At 29.5% G+C, this 21653-nt stretch overlaps 4 protein-coding genes across 4 annotated transcripts; 3 read left to right on the top strand and 1 right to left on the bottom strand.

The window, feature by feature from the left end:
• Window positions 1–1221, bottom strand: LOC115236957. Its single transcript, XM_029809695.1, has one exon. The coding sequence runs from the start codon at window positions 1089–1091 to the stop codon at window positions 357–359; it is 735 nt and encodes a 244-aa protein (XP_029665555.1). The 5' UTR covers window positions 1092–1221; the 3' UTR covers window positions 1–356.
• A 409-nt stretch (window positions 1222–1630) lies between these two features.
• Window positions 1631–5059, top strand: LOC115236956. The gene is made up of 5 exons (XM_029809694.1): window positions 1631–1805; window positions 2331–2579; window positions 3041–3205; window positions 3677–4072; window positions 4518–5059. Exons 1-5 carry the CDS (start codon window positions 1788–1790, stop codon window positions 4833–4835), a joined length of 1146 nt encoding a protein of 381 aa, XP_029665554.1. The 5' UTR covers window positions 1631–1787; the 3' UTR covers window positions 4836–5059.
• Window positions 5060–6918: 1859 nt separating this feature from the next.
• LOC115237006 lies at window positions 6919–9801 on the top strand. The gene is made up of 3 exons (XM_029809753.1): window positions 6919–7138; window positions 8159–8497; window positions 8880–9801. Exons 1-3 carry the CDS (start codon window positions 7121–7123, stop codon window positions 9216–9218), a joined length of 696 nt encoding a protein of 231 aa, XP_029665613.1. The 5' UTR covers window positions 6919–7120; the 3' UTR covers window positions 9219–9801.
• Window positions 9802–12569: 2768 nt separating this feature from the next.
• On the top strand, window positions 12570–21631 carry LOC115237011 (putative glycerol kinase 5). Its single transcript, XM_029809762.1, has 12 exons — window positions 12570–12961; window positions 16064–16157; window positions 18107–18206; window positions 18281–18440; window positions 18685–18799; window positions 18988–19181; window positions 19362–19488; window positions 19649–19753; window positions 19926–20020; window positions 20437–20600; window positions 20826–20959; window positions 21342–21631. Exons 1-12 carry the CDS (start codon window positions 12866–12868, stop codon window positions 21482–21484), a joined length of 1527 nt encoding a protein of 508 aa, XP_029665622.1. The 5' UTR covers window positions 12570–12865; the 3' UTR covers window positions 21485–21631.
• Window positions 21632–21653: the final 22 nt, after the last annotated feature.

Below are 21653 nucleotides of genomic sequence, written 5' to 3'. Positions count from 1 at the left end.
TATAAGTACCAGTTTTATAGGAAAAGATATTTTTCTAATTATATATGTAAAAGGTAAAACGTAAATTATAAAACACTGTTACAGAATCGCTTTAGAGACAATCTTCTTAATCATTAATAAAAATTACAATTGGAGTGCTAATTACAGTATAATAATTAAATAATTATCTGCTTACATCTATATTAACACAATATTATATATTTTTCTAAAAAGCTTTTTTTCTTTACATTACATTATTTTTCAAGATATATCTATTATAAAAAGTTGACTATGCAAATATAATTCTTCTTTAAAGAGCGAAAGGAAAGAGGAACGAAAATTAAATCTTTTGGATTTAAAATTAAACTTTTTCGGATTTATTTTCCGGGAAATACAGGATATCTCAAGTAGTTACGATAAGGCTCTCTCCTATCATTTGTCCGATATCTTTGATTTGCAAATTGCCTTCGATACCAAGAAGGATATTGAAATCGATATCTATCTTCGGCTACGCCAAGATCACCCTCGAGATCCGAGCCTTTTTGCGAAGAACCGATATTTTCATTCTCGATGTCAATCGAGAGTTCGGCGTTATTCTTGACCGATGAAGGATTAGAGTAATTCGTGTCGCTTTTTCTATCCTGGCGAGTCAGACGAGTCAGATGAGGAGATATTACATCAAAAGGATTCAGTAATATATCGCGCGACAACAGATCTACATCCGATCGGTTTTCATGATTCGACGGAGACACATCGTTTTCTCGATTCTCAATGCATTTTGTATACTGTAGAACCTTCGTAGAGTTGTTCGAGGAGTTGACAGTTGGAGTTGTGGATGCATCTGATATTTTATTCAAATATACACCAGCCGCAGATCGTTCGCCAATTTGAATCGCACTTTTCACGTAGCTCTGGTTCACCAAAGAACCTTGAGAATCGTTTTTCACACTCTTTGACTTCAGTATATCTGCATGAGGTTTTTCGATGACATTTCTCGCGTCGCATTCATTGCTCCTCGAAGTTTCAATCGTCGTTGACGAGCCGGCGAGCGTTGATTCCGCCAGAATTGCGAGAGAGCAGAGACTGAAGTAGAAGATGCTGAGACGTGTCATTCTGTCCCCAGATTTCCCGAATAGTGTAAAGAGTATAATTCCTCGTCGCAGACTAGCGATTCAGGAAGTTGAAACGAGTCTTTTATAGCTCGTTATCCGGGACTCGTTTTGCTAAGCCGCTCGCTAAACACCACCGGGTCTCGGAGACATCGTTAGGAATGCGCTAACGATAAGTAAAACATTTGTTCGCTCGGCAGTTGCCGAAGCATCGCAATATACATTCTCGTATTTGTATATTTTCAGTCTTTTGAGTTTTGAAAAGAAAAAACACTTACAAATATAAGAAATTACTTGTGACAAAATAAATAAAATAAATGTCTAATTTTTTTTCTGTGCAGGCTTTTCCATTAATTTTAATCGATAAAATATAAGAAATTATATTGTATATCAACCAAAATAGATAGTCATTTTATACGAAAGGAGAATATATAGAAAAAATACAAGTTTATAACTCACTGGCGAAATTATTCACTGATGCATAATCGATTAATAATCTTTTTTATGATACAGCATCCGACGAAGGTATCAGTTTATCGCAAGGTTGATACTCACGTTTATTAGCGGGGTGTCGATAATTATTTCTGCACGTCGTATAAAGCCAGTACGATCCGTTATACCTTGACAGAGCTGGAAAATCCTTGGCGAGGCAGACTCATCGAAGCAGCAAGAGAAACGTCGCACAATTTCATCATCGCGATGAAAGACGGTTTGCTGGTACGTTCTTACATCAATCATGGCGTTAGAAAAGTCCAATTTTCACGAAGCAATTAACACAATATATATAAATGTACATAGAACATGTATATTTCTGTTAAACGTCAGAGACAATCAATACGAAGTTTTCTATTTCAGAAAAATGAGTCATAAAATCACAAGAAACATGAGAAATATAACTTACTGAATTTTAAAGCAATTTAGTCGCTCTTTTCAATCTAAAGCAATATATTTAAATTAATGTAAATATATATATCATGAAATATATACACACACATATTTAATTAATTTTAATGATATATCAAAAAATATTTCACAGAGAGATTAACTTTTTTAATATTTTGTATTAAATATCTTGATAATTATATTTATATTATTAAATTAAAAGCTTAAGAAAGTAAAATCTATTTGAATTTTGATAAGCATAATGTGTTTTTTTTTTTTTTTTAATTACACTCGAGTTATACGTTAGAAGATCAAGGTTCTAAACAGCGTTTATCTAACAAATTGAGGGCTTTTTTCTAGATGGGAGGTGTCATATTTTCCACTATCCTGCTATTGTTTGTTGGAACATTGAACGCGAAACCTGTGGATTATGAAGACGTGGCGAATTTATTGCCGACGGAACCTCAAACTACGAACGATACGTTGGCTGCCATTGTGCAGGATCCGGTGGTACAGGATGCTGTGCAAGACGCGGTCGGCAATGGATCCTTGGAAGGCTTGGTAGTGAAAAAGAAGGTCTTTGTTATGCCCGCCACTGAACCCAATAAGGTCCGTATAAAAACATCCTATATATAACTTTTCAGAAATGCAATTAAAAAATGTAATTAATATAATATTAATACATATTAATCTAATATTTTCATCTTTTCATTGAGGGGAAAACCATGTCTAAGAATAACTAAATACTGCTGTTAGCAATTAGTTCGTTAATTATTTGGTTGATTAGGATTGTTAGTTTTCATTAACGATGACAGAATAATTTAAAGTATGATTAATCATTTATGTAACAGCAATTCGGAAATGTTGCTAATTAACTATCCGAAGAAATACCTAATTATTCTGTCGCAATATTAATTATTACTGCGTCAAATTGTTTTGGTATAGAATTAGATGATATTTGTTTAGAGAGAAAAAGAAAGAGAATAAAATAAATTTAGTATATAAAATATAATCAAATTACTCGTCGTCGCTGCTAGAAAATAAGTTGCCATATTATTTCTTTTTTTAAGGTGATGTCGCAACGCGAACAGGTTCTCGTCGTTCCCATGATGCATTTAGAAGATGTGCGGAAAAATATAACAGAGACTGCAAATGCGGGAACAGATGTGGATGACTTGACATTTACAGATATCCAATCCTTTACCAAGAACGATGAAGTTGAATATGAAAACTCGGTAAAATATGAAAGGATGCAATATTAATATTCAAATGCGCGAATTTATTGATGCATTATTTGGTGCTAATTTTACTTCATTTTTTCTAATCTCTTTCTCTCTTTTAGTATTTTGAAAATTTTTTAATATTTAATATATTTTTTTTTCATAATTGATTCATTATTTTCAAATAGTATGGTATGTAGTAAATTTCAAGACAAACAAAGAATTTGCTTATTATACCTTGTGCTTAACATTATAGTTAATCAAGTTTAATATAATGCAAGAGGTTCCAAAAACATGATAATTTTTAAAATTCTTGGCATTATATTTTGTGTGAGACATGCAATTTATTTTCCTTTCGTACGACGTATACATATAACCATTTTGATTCGACGTAGCAAATTTGTTATTGTGTTTTAAGGGATTTACGAGTAAGCCATCAAAGCGTCTGCGATCACTCGCAACATTGCCGAAAATTTAATTTTCCAGATAAATGAAAATAATTCGTTCCATCCATCGCAGCCTGGTGATTTCTACGAAGCATTAACGGAGATTTCTAAGACTACGCGGAAGCCAATGTTTCCTATCGATAAAATACCGCAAGAAATTCCATATCTCATAGTAAATCCGATTCAGGAAATAACGCTTCCGGAGCATTCATCGCCCACGATATCGGTGCCGATCATAGCATTTCTCGATCCCGCAAAGATCTCTGATGATAGAATTGATGTGCCAATCGTGACAACATTATCAAAAGATGATGCCTTGAAGAACCAATTGGAGAAGGGACGCGACGAAATTCAACGGAACGTTCAAGATTACATCGATGGAAACTCGTGGAGCGTGGATCCCAATAACTGGCGACTTACTTCTTCCCATTCAAAGGTAAATCGTTTTCCGCTATCTTCAAGAAAATATTTTTTATAAAGTGTTTCTGTTTTATTTTTTTTTTTAATACAAAATTTGGAAGCGGGCAAAAAACTATAAAAAAATAATAACTTTATGTATGTGTAATGATTTTTTTATTAAACCATTTTTCTAAAATAATTATAAATTCAAGTATGATAAATAAATATAGCATATATATTATATTTTATATTAATATCAGTTAGAAAATATAACACGTTGCATAAAATAAAATTTAAAATTATATCACCAACATATACTAAAATATTTGCGGTTCTTCGTTAAATGACATTTCAGAATTTCGATAAAACGTAACTGTTATTATCCAATTAATTATCATTTGCAAAATTTGTTACATTAGTTATCATTTAAAAATAGAAAAATAAAAATTTGAAAGAAAATTAAAAGATATGTTCTCATCTAGATGCAAGTATCTTCACTATATGATCCGACTACAATAAAGATCGAACATAAAAATGAAAATCCGTTACCAATCGCAATGCCTAGTATTGATATTGCAACACCTCTCTTTTGGACCTCGGATGAGGATACTAATTATCCTAAAGATCCATATGACATGGATACCGCTGCAGATATCGTTTTCAGACCGCTTTTTAGATACCGACAGGAGGCGCAGCAGAGATCTTATAGAAGATCGACTTATCGAAGATATAATTCCTATGATTCTTATCCGAGACGCAACCATCGATATAGATCTCGATATTCGAACGATTATTATTAGCGTATTAATATTCTTAATAAATATTATGATATTTTTGATATCTGATATTATATAATACGCTTATTGTTATAAATATTTTGTTATAATATTAACATTATCAAGTTAAGCTACGTAAGTTATGCTATGTAAAACTAGGAATTATTAAATATATCATTTATGTCAATTTTCAGATTATTAAACCGATTTTCTTGGTTTAAAAATAATAAAATATACTCAATTAATATTTGAACTGGTAAATGATTATTATCAATATTTGTAGTATATGCAATGACGTTATATAATATATTTTAATTAAACTAGTATATATATATATATATACACAAAACGCGCATTACGTGCACACAATTCGTATACTTCATCTATTCTATTATTTTAATTATTAATTATTATTTATCAGTTTTTACGAAATGATACGCCAGCTTTGCTCACATTATTTTTTGTGTGATAAAAAAATTTTTTTGTTGAGCTGCAAAATATCAAAAATGCTAATTTTGAGGAACAAAACAATGTGTTCTTTTTTAAAGCACAGAACAAAGAAGATAAAAAAAAATTTTAAAGAAACTATCGAAAGCGCGTTAAAGTTGAAACTTTAAGCTTCAAAATGCTTTTTTAATTTATTCTCAGAAATTTATCAGCATAAATATCAAATTGTTAAATAACATCTTCTAAAATATAGAGTAATTATTACAGTATTAATTCTCCGTATAGAAATAAAATATTTATTTTGTGTTAGTGATAGCGAGTTATTATATTATTGCATCTGTATTTTCCGCAATAACGTTCACTGCAATAATTAATGTAATTAATTATTGTATATTCTACTTGCATATTATAGTGAGAGAGCTAGAAATATCGTTATTTGAACACTATTCATTTCTCCATTTAATAATGATTTGTTTAGCATTCATTCGTGTTTATACAATAGAAAGATCTTGTATACAGTACAATCTACAAATTTCTGACGTTAGACGGTAATGAAATTGCGAATATTAGTTAAACAAGTCGCTCTCGTTAAACGAATAATTCGATGAACGATCATTAGCGTTCTTACTGAGAATACGATGGCAAAAATTATTGCAATCCGTAGTAAACGTGTCATCGTTAATATCCTTAGAGGAAACAGTCACTAGTTCTTCCAGTCATCTATTCATTCATACGACGTAAGATAACGGTTGTCTAACTTTCCATGATGCTCCGAAACCTTCGAGACTCCGGATTCGTGTGAAAAAAATGTGTTTTTTGCTATAACTCTTTCTTCAATTAAAATTCATAAAACATAAAATTTCATGCGCAGCATAATTTGCTGAAGAGAGAGAAAAGGAGATAGAAAAAAATATAATTATTTCATTATTTTTATACCTTGCTAGTATTACTTCCGTATCTATGTATGACAAAATTACCTTCAAACTTTGAGAAACACTGTCACGAATCATCGACATTAGGAGAACGGGAAAGCCGCTGGCGTGTGCGACATGTGTGAGTCGTATGTTTAGCGAATGTTTAGCGATCATTAAATAGACGTTTAACACCTGCACAATTCACTGTCAACTAGCAAGGACGGATATATTAATTATTCTTCGTTTATGCTAAGATCAGAAATAGTTTTGGTATCTCAGAATTATCGCAACATGACAAATTAAAATCCCCCTTTTAGGGGAGGGGAGCTCTCTCTCTCTATATATATAATTATTACTTTTTTTATAATATTTAATTATGATATTATTATATATTATATATTGCTCATATATAACTTATTTGTAAAAGTTTTATATTCAATTTATTTATCATCACAAATTAATCTGAAATATAGTCTCTAATTTATTTTATTAATCTTTATTAATATAATTTTCGTAAGATAACTACAGATATTTCCAGACCTTTCACAGAATGAAGAGCAGCCGAAAGTCTGTTTCCTCCGACATGTCTTTTTTTTATTGAGGGCTTTCACCTATGTCCATCTCAGAATAAAAGAAGTATTGCGATTTTTCAAGTTTCTTAACCCATTCGTACGGTTCGTTTACAAAGATGATTCATTGCAGTCCCGGAGCAACGGCATCTTTACCAGGAATTAGACCGCGCTCTCGCTCCACAATGAATCTGCATATCACAGACTCATGTATGAGAGTAGCTTAATTGTACGCGTTCTTTGAGATTGTAGACCGCTTTGCGTATATAACCGATGCGCGGTCGATCTTCTCCCTCAAACGTCGCTTAAGAGTCCGAGCAGGAGCTAGGAAGTGTATCGCAAACAGGATATCCACGACAGGAGAAAAGAAGACTACACGATGAGATTGATGTTGACGGTAAGAATAAAAATTGATATTATTTATGTATCTACTATATAATTAATTTTCTTGTATTAAGCTCTATTTTTCACCACTTTTTAAAAATTTTCTTGATTGGATGTTATTCGGAACATTTTATAGTTTAAAATATATTGTATCAAAAGTTGTAATCATTATTATAACATTTATTTGATTCTTTATGCTTACATTAATAGAAAAGATTTAATTTAAATCGAATTATTATGTTAAAAGATAAGATTAATCTACAATATAAATATAATATGTTTTCTGTCAAAAATATAGCATATTAATTATGTTAATTTTGTTGTGATATTAAAATCTTGCTTTTAATTTTAATTATTTTTTCATTAATTATGTGTCTATATTTTTTATTAAATCTTGATTAAAATTTTCCGTTTGCTTACATAAAGATTTTAAGCGTTCTTTAAAATTTACTTTAATTAATAAGTTTTTGAAGTATAAAATGCATAATGTTGAGAAACGTTGAGTATTTTGCGAATTATCAGTAAAAGCAGAAATCATAAACATTGATGAAATATCATTTTATTATTATTGTATGACGCTGAAACATCGAGCAAACAGGTTATCATTGAATCTCGTTAAAAGGCTTCTCGTGAAACTGCGGACACGACATTTTATTCCAATTAAGTAAATGCCATTGGGACGCATAAAAAACGCGTAATCTTCCGCGTTTTTACTAAGGCATGATTAAGATTATCATGGCAGACCACAAAAGATAACAAAAGAAAACATTTATATGTTCCGTCATATGGTAGAAATTATTATCAAGAATCTAAATACATAACAACCTCTTTAATTTAATATACCATACTAGTTTATAAATGCATCAAAATTTTTATTTATTCTTTTTCTTCCATTAAAATTTATTTTTGTAGAAATAATGTCATAATATCTATATTTAAAGATAAAAGCATTGTTAAATTTAACATCTTCTTAAATAGTTGAAACTAATTATAATTGATATTATGTAAATATTATTATTAATTTATTTTTCAGTTATTTTTACTAACTGTCTTGCTGAGTTTGAGCACGGCTCGAGTTGGACAGAGCACAAATGTTTTGTCAGATTCCACCGTTCGAACAATCGACGAACCTGATTGCGCACAATCACACAAATCTCGGGATAATAGCAGGAGCATTAAGCGCTTGCAGATTCGCAGTCAAACTGAATTAAACGGTAAGGTGCAAAGAATTCATTCGGGATCCGACGAGGAAGATAAACCTGGTATTCGCGCATATGGCTTGCCGAGAAAAAGCTTACAAGATAATGGTATTATCAAGAGAGTGAATCTTGGAGAAGATGAGATCGATGATGCCTCAAAAAATGGCCGATTGGTGAATATTATCTTTAATTGATCAATGTAACATATATTTCTGAATACATAATTTAAATTCTCCCGAGTTTTCCTTAATATTACTATTTCTTAGGATATTGTCTTAAAAACAACAAAATATTAAATATGTTTAAGAACTATATTAACTTTAATGTATAATACGTAATAAAAATCAGAAAAATAGCTGAATAAATATAATTTTAGTAATTATTTTATTATGTTATTATAGTAAAAATACATATTAATTTAAATCAATTTGAAAATCTATCTATATTTTACAAGGAAATTATACAAAAAATCATATCACGTTGTGTGTGTGTATTATGTCTAACAAACGTCATCTATGACAAACGTCATCTCTGACAAATGTTGTATTTTTGCAGGTGGAGGCCTACGGGATACCGAAGAATAATATGGAGACCAATGGCTTTATCGAAAAACTACCGTTTCCAAGCGCAGGTCGTCGGCCTGCCATATTGGGGTCACAACGCGAAAACGTCGTAAGATTAAGAGTAAGGAGATCCGTTCGCACGGGATCGGAGAACAAAGTCGAAGAAAAGATCGTCAGCGAAGCAGAGGATATGGAAGCACAGGACGCGAAGGTCTTTAGGCCTCTATTTGTCTACAGACAACAAGTAGCCGCCAGAGAAAGACGGAAGCACCCAAGAAACGCAGCGCACAGAAATCATTGGCACGCGATTCATCAACCTTGCAATCATTGATAAATAGCCTATTGATTTTACCCAGGAGAATATAAACATGACATGTTCTTTATTTTGTAGAAGTTAAGCTAGACTTGCACTAGATTTCCTAGATATAATGCAAGACAGTGTGTCTTTATATAAAATATTTTTATTACAAAATCTACATATTAATTTTTCAAAAAAATTTAGATTTAGCTTTATGTATTGTTAAGCTTATATATCATCAACTATACTTAAATAGTCGCTTTAATTACAAATTGTTATCCATTGTTAGAATAATAAGATGGCACATATTTTTTAAAAAACGAATTTTGCAATTAATACATTTCGCATCTAAACATGTGGTTGGAACTATGATTTTGTTCTTTGATTTAAATGATGTTTATTTACGCGATTATAAGAATTAAAATAATTAGATTGTTTTATATTTGATTAGAAAAAAATAAGTTATATATTTGCCAAAAAATATCTATTAACGTCAAAATTAGAATCATGCAAAATTATAAATTTTGATGTTCAGCCATTGCTAATAAATTTGTACAATGTTTGACAGCATTTGACAGTTGTGTAATAAATGGACAACAAATCGCACGTGTTATAATATTCGCTTGATAATATTTGCTTAGCCCTCAAAATTAAAAAGTTGGTGAAAAGCAATTATGCGATTTTAAAGACAAAAATGCTGTGAATTATCACGTCCAATTTCTCGATCATTATTTGACACAATATAGGCTAGGATTCAAGAGACCGCAGTATCTTACAAAATTTAAGATTATATAAATTCAAGAGGCGAACGCATATTAAGCATAAAAATACGAAGTGGAAGATAATTTATTTAAAAACTGTACGATTAAAAAATTCATAATCGCGTGAGTCTTTTCATTTTGTTATCTTTTAACGTTCTAAATTACATTTTATACTTATGTCAAATGTAAATATAATTATAAATGTTCATTACTATATTTAAATAGTAAAAGATTATTTATATTTAAAATATTATGATTAATTCAATATAATTAATTTATGTCTTATCTTGTATAATGTTTGTTTTATAATATTAGCATGCATAGAAAGGTACAGAGTATGCTTGATATAAGCAAAATTGTCTCTGTAATTGTCATACATGTACTCGATTTATTATTGCTTCTTGTGTTACTGCCATTCATGGTTTGGAAATGGATCTCCGTAAGGCATCATATAATAGCAATCTTAAAAGCGATTATTGAAGTAAGGTTTAATAATTATTAAATATTACGGAAATATTAAAAAATATAAAAGGAATTTCTACTTCGTTTTTTTTTTAATTTTGTAAATATTTTTATTTATTATTTATCTATATGTATATCAACATTTTAAATTTATTTAATTAATTTATAATCTTTTTATAGATTATATTAGAGATGATTATGTGGATTATCTTTGCTGGTGTGTCAATATTTATGACTGTGTTCTTCATATTTGACGATGTATATTGCAGCAAAACACATCACGACAATCAAGAAAAATATTTACACGTTATGTTGCCTGATAATGATGATAAAAATTCTCATATGTCATAAAGCCTTTAAAATCTTATAGAAAGGAAGAATGTAATTAAATCTTTATAAAATACAAATTGTTTTAAGTTATGTTGCAATATATTGTATTTATAGCGATAAAATTGATTTCTAAAAACAGCTGTTTTATGTTTTTTTTATCAAAATTGAACTAGATATTGTAAACTGCAAATAAAACAGTGAGAAGTGATACAAAAATGACATAAAGTTTTTAACTAGAAAATAATAAAGTAGCAAATATATCTCGAGCAAACCCAAAATATATTCAAGCAATTGTAAAAATTTTGAAGGCACTCTTAGATTTGTAAATTTTGTTTCGAGGTAGAAAATTTGAAAAAAATGTTGTCATTATGAAATAGATTAATGATATATAAAGCAAGAGTCAAATTTTTTTGGATGAATTCCAATACTGTTTTTTAGATTTGACACGTCATTTTGAAAGAAATCATGTGGATTATAAAGTTACTTTTCCTCGCCGCAAATTCTTATAAATTAAAATATATTTTAATAGCGTATTTTTAAATTCAAATAAAATTATGTGATAATACGGAAAGAAAGCAAAAATAAATTTCGAGACTTTTGGAAGTCTTGATACATTAGAATATTAATTTAACACACATCTTTTTTAAGGGTGGATCTATTGAACGAGAGAAAATATAATAAAATATTAAAAGTTCAAAATAGTTAATTTCACAGTGTAAGACATTTTATAAAGACAATGACAACAGTATTCAAAGCACGCCTAAATTACGATTAATATACGTCGTTCTTTGTCAATTGGGTTGCTACAAAAGAGGCGTATGCACGCGATTTAATCTTCAGTAACGTAACAAGAAATGACATGTTAAATAAATATTTTTAATTAAGATTTTATAATTTATGTTTGAATGATGAAATAATAATTTTACATTATCACTTATTATCTCTTATCATATTCAAATAATAGCGCTGGGTGACTAATTAAATATAGTGTTAAATTTTGAAATAATATCCATTTACATGTAAACGGAATTTTTAAAATTATTTCAACCTTGTGCACGCACACAATAACACTAATTAGCAAGCGTGTTACGTCATTGCAGACAGCATTTATATATATATGACATCTGTCACATCATATCTCTCGTGTGTATGACAAACGTCATGCGAGTATTAAAGTTCTAGTCTAAAGTTCTATATATAATCTAGTATTTAAATGACAAAATAAACTGATCTTATTTTATAGATACTGAAGAACATAATAACTACTGTTGCATAAGATGTTTTATGCTCTCTTTCTTGAAATTCTTCTAATTTAAAGCAGATTTTTTAAAAATATTTGATATTAAATATCTTTATTACTCAAAAAATATTATATAAAAAGGCATTACATCTGAGCTATGACTAGATGATAATTATGCTCGCACCGAATCCAAAATCTAGGTTAATGATTAGATAAAATTATTATTTAGTTATATCTTTATAAAATAAAATTTTACACAAACAGTGTCATATAAAAGCGGCTTTCACCGTAAAAAATTCCAAGTAAAATCGATTGCAATCGCGATAGTTATGATCGGAGTAGTCGCGGCTTTTAATGATCAGACCGCATTGTAGGAGAAATTGATAATCAACGCAGATGAATCTTTCCGGATGATCTTTTAACGGTGTGTTTCAGCCATAATCGGCAAGACGTAGGCCCAACTGATACGGCGTACGCTTCGATAATATGCTCCACGCCCCACTCGTTGCCGGCGAAATTGTCGGGAGTTCATCGCTTCATTATGTGACGCGCGGTGAAGTCTCGATAAAGACCTCTTGCTAGAGCATGCGTGATGTATTACGCATCCAAGGACAGTTGTGTTACGATAAGCTAGCGTGCTCAAGTAGCATCAATTTTTTGCCATTGCGAGTCCAAGTGCATTCCTTCTTTTTTCCCTTGCTGTCTGTTATTAAATTCAAGGTAGAAAGAACACAGCTGGTATTAATCGATACCAGTCGGTGCCGGACATCGCGATCTAACGTTCGGTATTTCAAATTGGATTTGATAACGAATCAAGAGGTGTGAGTGCGTGTGTGAATCGGCGCCGAAATTTTCAAATTCGCTGGAAGAAAGGACAAATTAGTACCATGAAGTACATCGCGGCGCTCGACGTCGGCACCACCACGGTACGCTTCCACATTCTGGACGAGAAAGCGGTCACGGTAGCTTCCTCGGCGGAGAAGGTTCGTCGCGATTTAATTTTTATGTTTTTTAAAGATCGCTTGCAAATGTCAATTTAAATCTGCGAGCAAGCGGAAGATACAAAATTCAGTATGATATTATAATTAAAATTGAAAATGATTACAGTAATGCATAAAACTTTTTCTTTTTAACTAAACCAATGCGACCGTAAACCTATGTAATAAGTTAATTTATGCTGAAGATGGCCTAAAAAAGAAGCCGAAACGTCTAAATGTAGAGAATGTTACATAATAAAAAACTGTTTGCGTTCCAACTACCGCGTCTGGTTCTGATTGCCATTTTCTTCCAATTTTAATTTTTTTTTTTTAAATCTTGTCAAAGATTGTGAGATGTAAGAAAAAAAATTAAGATGCTGTTATCGAAAAAATTGCAATGTCATACACAAAATTCTTTTCTGCAATATATAATATACTTAAAAAAAAACAATTATTTATGCGCGGGAGAGAGTGGAAATTGTTAAAAGAGGGATATTTTTATTGTTTTAGTGATGCTACTGAAAAGATTCATAAGACGGAGCAAATACTAAATTAACGACATACCAAGCATTAATAAGATATGATAAGATAGAATAGAAGTCGTAAAGACATTGCTGCATATTTTTAAAATATCGATAAATAACGATATGCATGAGTCGGCTTATCTGATCTTTAATAGCTGATATCAATCGGGTAGACTTTAATACCTGATGTAGAAAAATATAAACGATTAGATAATATTTTACACTTTAGATTTATGGAAGGCATACTCGATGAAATATCTCGAAATAAGTTTATTATTTGATAAATTTAGATAAATCATAAGAAACTAATTATTTTTTTTTCAGCTAATTAAAAGGATCAATCTCGAATCAAATAGATAAAAATGTCAAAATTACGACAAAACAAAAAAACATTTACTGTAATTCGCTATAATGACAGTCTTTTATGAAAAATATTTATTTATTGTGATTCGTGTTTTATATTGCGCATAATAAAATATTATGTAAATCAACGTTGGTAGCTTCATTAAAGGCTGTGATTAATGATTGCTATGAAATTTGCATATACAAAGAGAGAATCCAGAGTCCTTGGACTTGTATCTTTATAATACTACAATAGTCTTTGATATTTCGGTTAATATTTATGCACATATTATTAAGTAAGTTAATAACAAATTTTTCAAAGGATTATGCATTTTTATTTTTTAAACAAGAAATTACGAAACAGATGATGAGAGAAATGGCTTTTGCAAAGAATTTTTTTTGCAGTTATATTAGTATATAAATAATAATAGAATACTATAATGAATAATATCATAGTCAATATAAATAATAAGAGAATAGAATTTGCATGTGCATTTCCTGTCAAAAACTGAAAGATAGAATTCTAAATTTAATCTTGTTAATTGCTTACTTTTCTGATTAAGAAATTTAATAATATCTTGCATCATCTGAGTGCACATCTATGAAAGACGCTATTGTACATCTTTTCTGTAACAAGCTGACTATAATTTTTCTAAAAGCGTAGGAAAAATTAATCAATTTTGCGAATATAATAAGAAACGGAAAGAAATAGCCGAGATCAGAGAGCTGTCTATAGAACACCTTGAAGTCAAGGTAGTCAAGTTAACGTGAAGGTGTGCTTCCCAGCTCGTGGATTAATAAACTCAGAAATAAGTTACTAGGACACTTTACACGGCAGACTGTATCCGTCGTGCATACTTATAAGCGCTGAACATCAATTTAGCTATGACGACGCAAAAGTCGTATGACAATGGCTTATTTTATATTTCGCATATGTGTAGAATTTCTCTACAATCTTGAATCATAACTATTTAATTTGAAATTTGAAAAAATAGATATATTTACATTTTTTTATTATTAAAAAATGGAGAAAAATGCGCTCCAATATTTTACGCTCGTCAAAAATATTAATTAATGTTAATTTAATATTATTATTCATTTTATTCAATATTATTATTGCTTTAATAATATAATTAGTAAATTATATTTAGTATTTATAAGGAGATCAGAAAAAACAGAATTATTTTTATTATAAAACTGCTTGCATACTTAATATCTTTGATTAATGTCTTTTTGCCACTAGCATTGAAGCGGATTTTTGAAATTGAGTACAAATATTTAAGAACTGTTTAAAAAAGGATCTTGCGTATACTGAATATGTAATATATAAACATGTTGTATGACAACAAATTGATTAAGTTTAAGAAAAATACATATTTAATAAAGCTGTTTTTACATAATACACAAGAGAAGATTAAACAAAAAGAGTTTAACCGAGCTATTTATTCCAATAGCTATTTATCATAAGTAAATTCTAAACGTTTTATGTCTACATATATGTGTATGTTATTGAAAAAAATTTATCAATATTATCTGGCCTTGAATTTTTCCATTACAGAATTTAATTTAAATTTAATGATAAAAATATTTTTTTCCATTATTTTTCCTATGTATTTGTTATCGTTATCAATATGTTCCATGCAATATTCATGTTATTCGCAATAATTGTCCTTTTGTCCACATATCCATTGCATTGAAAAAAAAAACATTTGTTCCGGTTTTTTCCATTTTTTAAATTTTATGAAACTTTTCAGAATTTTATATAATATTAATAATGAAATTATTTATAAAATTTATGTTTTATAGATTATTTTAATTTTCATGTATATCATAGAGTTACATAAATCCTAAATTATATGAGAGTCAATTTTAGTTCTGAAGATATAGCTCCTTGAAGTACAATAATTTTTATTTTATCTAGAAATTTATCTAAAAATATTTCCCGCAACGCATATTCTCTTTCAAAACAAGGAAAAAGTGTTGCCTATTTATTATGCGATACGAAAGATAATGTATTGCCTATTTATTATGCGACACGAAATCATATCATTTCTACCGTTTTAACGGAACATAAATCGTGTGTAAAGAGTATTTGTTAGAAAATATGAAGTAGACCCAAAAATTCGAGTGTGAAAACGCATTGTAATTCCAAAATTATCGAAATTGTACATGTTAGTGATTACAAAGAAGGTACGGAATACGAATAAAAATAATAATGTACTTTATTTTTTTTTTAATTTAGATAAAACTGATTTATCCAGAGCCTGGATTTGTGGAGATAGATCCGGATCATTTATGGGAGATTATAGTAAAAGTAATCAAGGATACATTGAAAAGTAAGTTATTAAAATGTTTTTCTAATCGTAAAATATCAATCAAATATTTAATTGTTTCTCAATCATTTTAATGGTGATAGGCAGAGTTCATACGATCCTTAAATATATGTACACGTTCTGCATTTTGCGATATCTATAATTCTGCGCGATAAGAATTATAATGATAAGAGAGGACAAATATACAGAAGTTAAACATTATTGTGTGCAAAGCATGCGAATCTTCTCCGTAATCTGGAATGGATAAACGCAGAAAATTTTGGTTTCACGCATTTTCAGTAGACATTTAAAGCTCCAGTTTAAGTCGCGTATATTATAATCCAAAAACTAAAAATTAATAATGAAATTATTTATAAAATTTATGTTTTATAGATTATTTTAATTTTCATGTATATCATAGAGTTACATAAATCCTAAATTATATGAGAGTCAATTTTAGTTCTGAAGATATAGCTCCTTGAAGTACAATAATTTTTATTTTATCTAGAAATTTATCTAAAAATATTTCCCGCAACGCATATTCTCTTTCAAAACAAGAAAAAAGTGTTGCCTATTTATTATGCGATACGAAAGATAATGTATTGCCTATTTATTATGCGAAATCATATCATTTCTACCGTTTTAACGGAAAATAAATCGTGTGTAAAGAGTATTTGTTAAAAAATATGAAGTAGACCCAAAAATTCGAGTGTGAAAACGCATTGTAATTCCAAAATTATCGAAATTGTACATGTTAGTGATTACAAAGAAGGTACGGAATACGAATAAAAATAATAATGTACTTTATTTTTTTTTTAATTTAGATAAAACTGATTTATCCAGAGCCTGGATTTGTGGAGATAGATCCGGATCATTTATGGGAGATTATAGTAAAAGTAATCAAGGATACATTGAAAAGTAAGTTATTAAAATGTTTTTCTAATCGTAAAATATCAATCAAATATTTAATTGTTTCTCAATCATTTTAATGGTGATAGGCAGAGTTCATACGATCCTTAAATATATGTACACGTTCTGCATTTTGCGATATCTATAATTCTGCGCGATAAGAATTATAATGATAAGAGAGGACAAATATACAGAAGTTAAACATTATTGTGTGCAAAGCATGCGAATCTTCTCCGTAATCTGGAATGGATAAACGCAGAAAATTTTGGTTTCACGCATTTTCAGTAGACATTTAAAGCTCCAGTTTAAGTCGCGTTGGATCTTAATTTATTAATTACTTTGATGAATAAATAATTGATAACATTAAAAAATGTGACGTACTGATGATAATGTACTAATTTATTTTTATTTTGTATATCGGCTCTAATTGGCTTTATTTTAATAAATAAATTATTTATTGAAAAATTTGATTAATTTTTCCGCATCAAAAGATCAGCATCGGCTTGAATTGAATCTTTGGCTACCCATTAAATGTGTGTCAAACCTCATTTCTGTATTTTAATCTGTTCTAGAAATGTCCATCGTAAACCGAGGTGACAGCAATCGGACGCATCGAAAGTAAGCAATCACACATTCTGCTTGCGACTCCCGATGCTTATTGTTTATATATTATTTCGCCAATTAAATCGTATTTTCAGGCCTTATGAAGCACCCAATTTGATTAAATATAAAACATTATTTGCTTTATATATTAAACTGATTTTATGAGTGGCAGAATGCTCTCTTCTTTTTTTAGCAACAAAAATACTTACGGTTTACCATTTAATTATATATCACGTATAAATATGTATCATCCAGATCATCTTGAATTTGTTATTTTTCTTCACAAAGAGAAGTTTAAAAATAGATATTAAGAAAAGAAGAAGCATAGATATTTTTAATTTCAGGAATTTTGCCGCTTATAATCGATTGATATCTTTTTTTATGTTCAGTTTGTCGTTCGTGTATTTTATGTTTGTAACTCATCTCGAGTTTAGACCAATTTGTTCCATTTATGATTACAGACAGCGAGATCGATCCAAAGTCCATCGTTTGCTTTGGAATCTCGTCGCAACGAGCCAGCTTTATTACCTGGGATTTGAAGACTGGGAGGCACTATCACAGGTGAGAGCAACAAAGATGACGAAAGTATTTCGGTTAGAATAAGGTTTCACGATCGTGTAATATTGTCGTTTCAGATTTATAACATGGAAGGATCAACGTGCGGCTTCTCTGGTCGATGAATGGAATCAGTCGATGACGATGGCAGGATTGCGAACAGCCTCTCGTATTTTGTACACTCTTACGAAAAGCAAACGCTTTATGGCCGGTAGCGTGTTTAAGTTTATGAATATGCAGGTTGAAATGTTTTACTCTATTTATATTTTATACTATCAATTATATATAAATATTTATACCATTAATGGGTGTTTTAACATCATTTCAATGATTTCTAAATCGTCTTTCTCTCGTCAAAAATAAATCGTCATTAGAGCACAGCTTCGCTTTATAAAGCTTTACGGAGCTTTCTAGCTTTCTCTGTCAACTATTGTTCCCTTGGCTAATATTCCCTTCAGGAGCTTAATCTCGACTTTGTTCGCAGGTTACCTTGAAATTAGTATGGGTTCTCCAAAATATACCAGGTTTTCGAGAAGCAGCATCTAACGGAGAAGCGGCATTTGGAGGCATAGATTGCTGGCTTTTATACAAATTAACAGGTAAAACAATTTTTAATTAAATATATTTTACTTTTTACTTTCATTTATATTTATTTAAAATATCCATAATATTGCTAAATGTATATGAAATTCCTTTATATATCTGTTAACATTTTATCACGATATGTGTAGTAATAATTATTTGCTATATTGTACTGGTTAATAGCCATATTTTTCATTCGTTGCAGGAAAGCATGTAATGGATGTTTCATGTGCCTCAGCCACTGGTATATTCGACCCATTTACAATGGAATGGGCTAATTGGGTGTTAAATATTTTAAAATTACCACGCAATATTCTTCCTGAAGTAGTCGATACAGTGGGCAACTTTGGAACTATACCCGAAAGCGTGTTCGGGGCTGAAATTCCCATTTATTGCTCAGTAAGTGATGGAGTTACAAAATATTTTGATATAAACAAACTGACGTTTAATTTGACAATTAATTACACAACAATTATAATTACCCACGCAACATATATTGTATTATATACGAGACTTTATAAGAGTTGATTTTAGAATTAACGAACGTTTCTATTTCTAATAATAATCAATTAAAATTAGATGGCCGATCAAGCAGCATCCTTATTTGGTTCAGGATGCTTCAAGACTAGTGATCTTAAAGTTACTATGGGGACAGGTACTTTTGTGAATGTTAACATGGGAGCGGAAGCACACGCATCAGTTGCTGGTAATTTCGCGAATTTATATTATTTATTTAATGCAGATTTTATTTTCGATATGTCGTGTATATCGTAGAATATATCGTATCGAATAAATAATATATATAATAAACTTAAAAATATATATATGTTCTAAACAGAGATATAAATTATCAAAATTATTTATAGGACTTTATCCAGTTGTTGGATGGCGAATCGGAAAAGAACTAATATATGTTGCAGAAGGATCTTCAAGCGACACCGGTATATTAATCGAATGGGCTAAGTCAATAGGTAATTCATTAACTCTTAAATTGTTTTATAAAAAATTTAAGATTCCACAATTTTTTAGATATATTAAATTTATAAATTTGTTAAAAAAAAAGAGAAAAAGAGAAATTTTATTTTTAAAAACAATTCAATACTTCGTTTTTATATGCCAATTTCGATCATATGATTGCCGTAGGAATTGTGAGTGACGCTATGGAAACAGCTGGTATGGCAAACTCAGTCAATGACACTGATGGGGTATATTTCGTCCCGGCATTCAGCGGACTACAAGTACGCACGATTTACTACAACGAATCATTTCTTTTCAGATATCCAGATATGATAAAATTATTTTTTTTTTCACGCAAGAAGACAAACATTTGTAATAAAATTGGAAAAATTATTTCCAAAACTTATTTATTTTTATTTATTTTTTATATATATTTACGAAAATAAAAAACAAAATAAAAATATGCTGCCTTCTCAATGGCAAATATTTATAAAATACAAATTTGCTTTAAAAATTTCTTTTTAAAATCGATATTTAAAGAATATTATTTTTATATATTTAAAAGAGATATTTTATTTCCATTTTCTGTTTAAGATCTTAAAGAAAAAAACGTTGAATTTTATGAATACTTGCAGTCTAAAAAGATAATACATTACTCAAAAATACATATATATATGTGCGTCCTTTATTGTTTCAGGCGCCTATAAATGATTATACAGCTGCAACTGGTTTCTTAGGAGTAAAGCCCACTACGAAAAAAGAGCACATCATTCGATCTTTATTAGAGAGTCTCGTTTTTAGGATACAGCTACTTTACGAATGTTTGTGCAAGGAAACTTCTTTCACATACCAAAAAATAAAGTAAATATTACACAATAACACTGCTAAATGTATACTTAACTATTCATAGTTTACAATATTTATAACCATTAACAATGACGCAAGGACTGATAATAATATTATGAAAAAAAGGATTATTAATTTCTCTGTGCAATCAATTTCTGTTACTTCTTATGCAATAATTAAACTTCAATATTGCAGTATTAATAAAAAGATATCAATTGACGCAAATATGTTGTTTTTTAGAGTCGACGGTGGAGTTTCCAAAAATGATTTTATTATGCAATCGTTGGCTGACTTAACGGGGTTGGAAGTGGAACGTCCGGTATCTGTTGAGATGTCCATTTTAGGGGTAGCATTTCTAGCTGGTTTACAATGCGGTATGAATCATGCAATTTTATTATTTATTATTATAAATTATTTTACATTTTTCATACATCTAATAATTTAAAGAGTTTTTGTTCTTTTGAAAATGTTGTACTATTTCTTATTCAATGTTGCTTAAAAGTAGACAAAGATAATTTAATAAAAGATTAAGTAATTTCCATATTTTTATTATTTTCTATTCTTTATTTTACATGATTTTATAAAATGTATAAAGTATAAAATTGTTTATTAATTAAGATAAGAGATTATTCTTTATCTCTGATATGATATGAGATTTTAATAACCATTAAATGTTATACAATAAATATATGTATTTATTTAATCTGTTAATTATGCTTAACAATTGATAATTTTTAATATATTGTTTAATCTCAGGATTGTGGAAGAGCAGAGAAGAAGTATCGATGCTACGTCAAGTAGATAGGATATTTAAGCCAAACAAAGAATCGCAATCATCTTATCAGCATGCGTTTAGCCAATGGAAACGCGCAATGGAGCGCTTCAAAAATTGGTACTGACAATACTTTCTGAATCAAAAACATATTTTTTACGAATATATTAAGAATTTATGATAATATGAAAGCATGTACAATGTATTTATACCATTCAACATCACAATGTTGATTAATACATATTAAGTATAAATATATTTGTAATTAATTAAACAATTTTGTTTTATATTAGGTT

The sequence above is a fragment of the Formica exsecta genome, unplaced genomic scaffold (assembly GCF_003651465.1).
Source record: "Formica exsecta isolate Colony F162 unplaced genomic scaffold, ASM365146v1 scaffold265, whole genome shotgun sequence".
Classification (NCBI taxonomy): domain Eukaryota; kingdom Metazoa; phylum Arthropoda; class Insecta; order Hymenoptera; family Formicidae; genus Formica; species Formica exsecta.
Note: the sequence above shows the minus strand (reverse complement) of the source record. Positions and strands in the feature narration are given on the sequence as shown.

Bases quoted from the DNA above. Each gene is read 5' to 3' on its own strand.
- LOC115237011 (XM_029809762.1), top strand. From the start codon at position 12,866: ATGAAGTACATCGCGGCGCTCGACGTCGGCACCACCACGGTACGCTTC. The intron at 18,800-18,987 runs GTAAAACAATTT...CATTCGTTGCAG, and splicing joins GCTTTTATACAAATTAACAG to GAAAGCATGTAATGGATGTT. The intron at 20,021-20,436 runs GTACGCACGATT...TTATTGTTTCAG, and splicing joins CGGCATTCAGCGGACTACAA to GCGCCTATAAATGATTATAC.
- LOC115236956 (XM_029809694.1), top strand. The intron at 2,580-3,040 runs GTCCGTATAAAA...TCTTTTTTTAAG, and splicing joins CCGCCACTGAACCCAATAAG to GTGATGTCGCAACGCGAACA. The intron at 4,073-4,517 runs GTAAATCGTTTT...GTTCTCATCTAG, and splicing joins TTACTTCTTCCCATTCAAAG to ATGCAAGTATCTTCACTATA.
- LOC115237006 (XM_029809753.1), top strand. The intron at 8,498-8,879 runs GTGAATATTATC...GTATTTTTGCAG, and splicing joins CCTCAAAAAATGGCCGATTG to GTGGAGGCCTACGGGATACC.
- LOC115236957 (XM_029809695.1), bottom strand. From the start codon at position 1,091: ATGACACGTCTCAGCATCTTCTACTTCAGTCTCTGCTCTCTCGCAATT.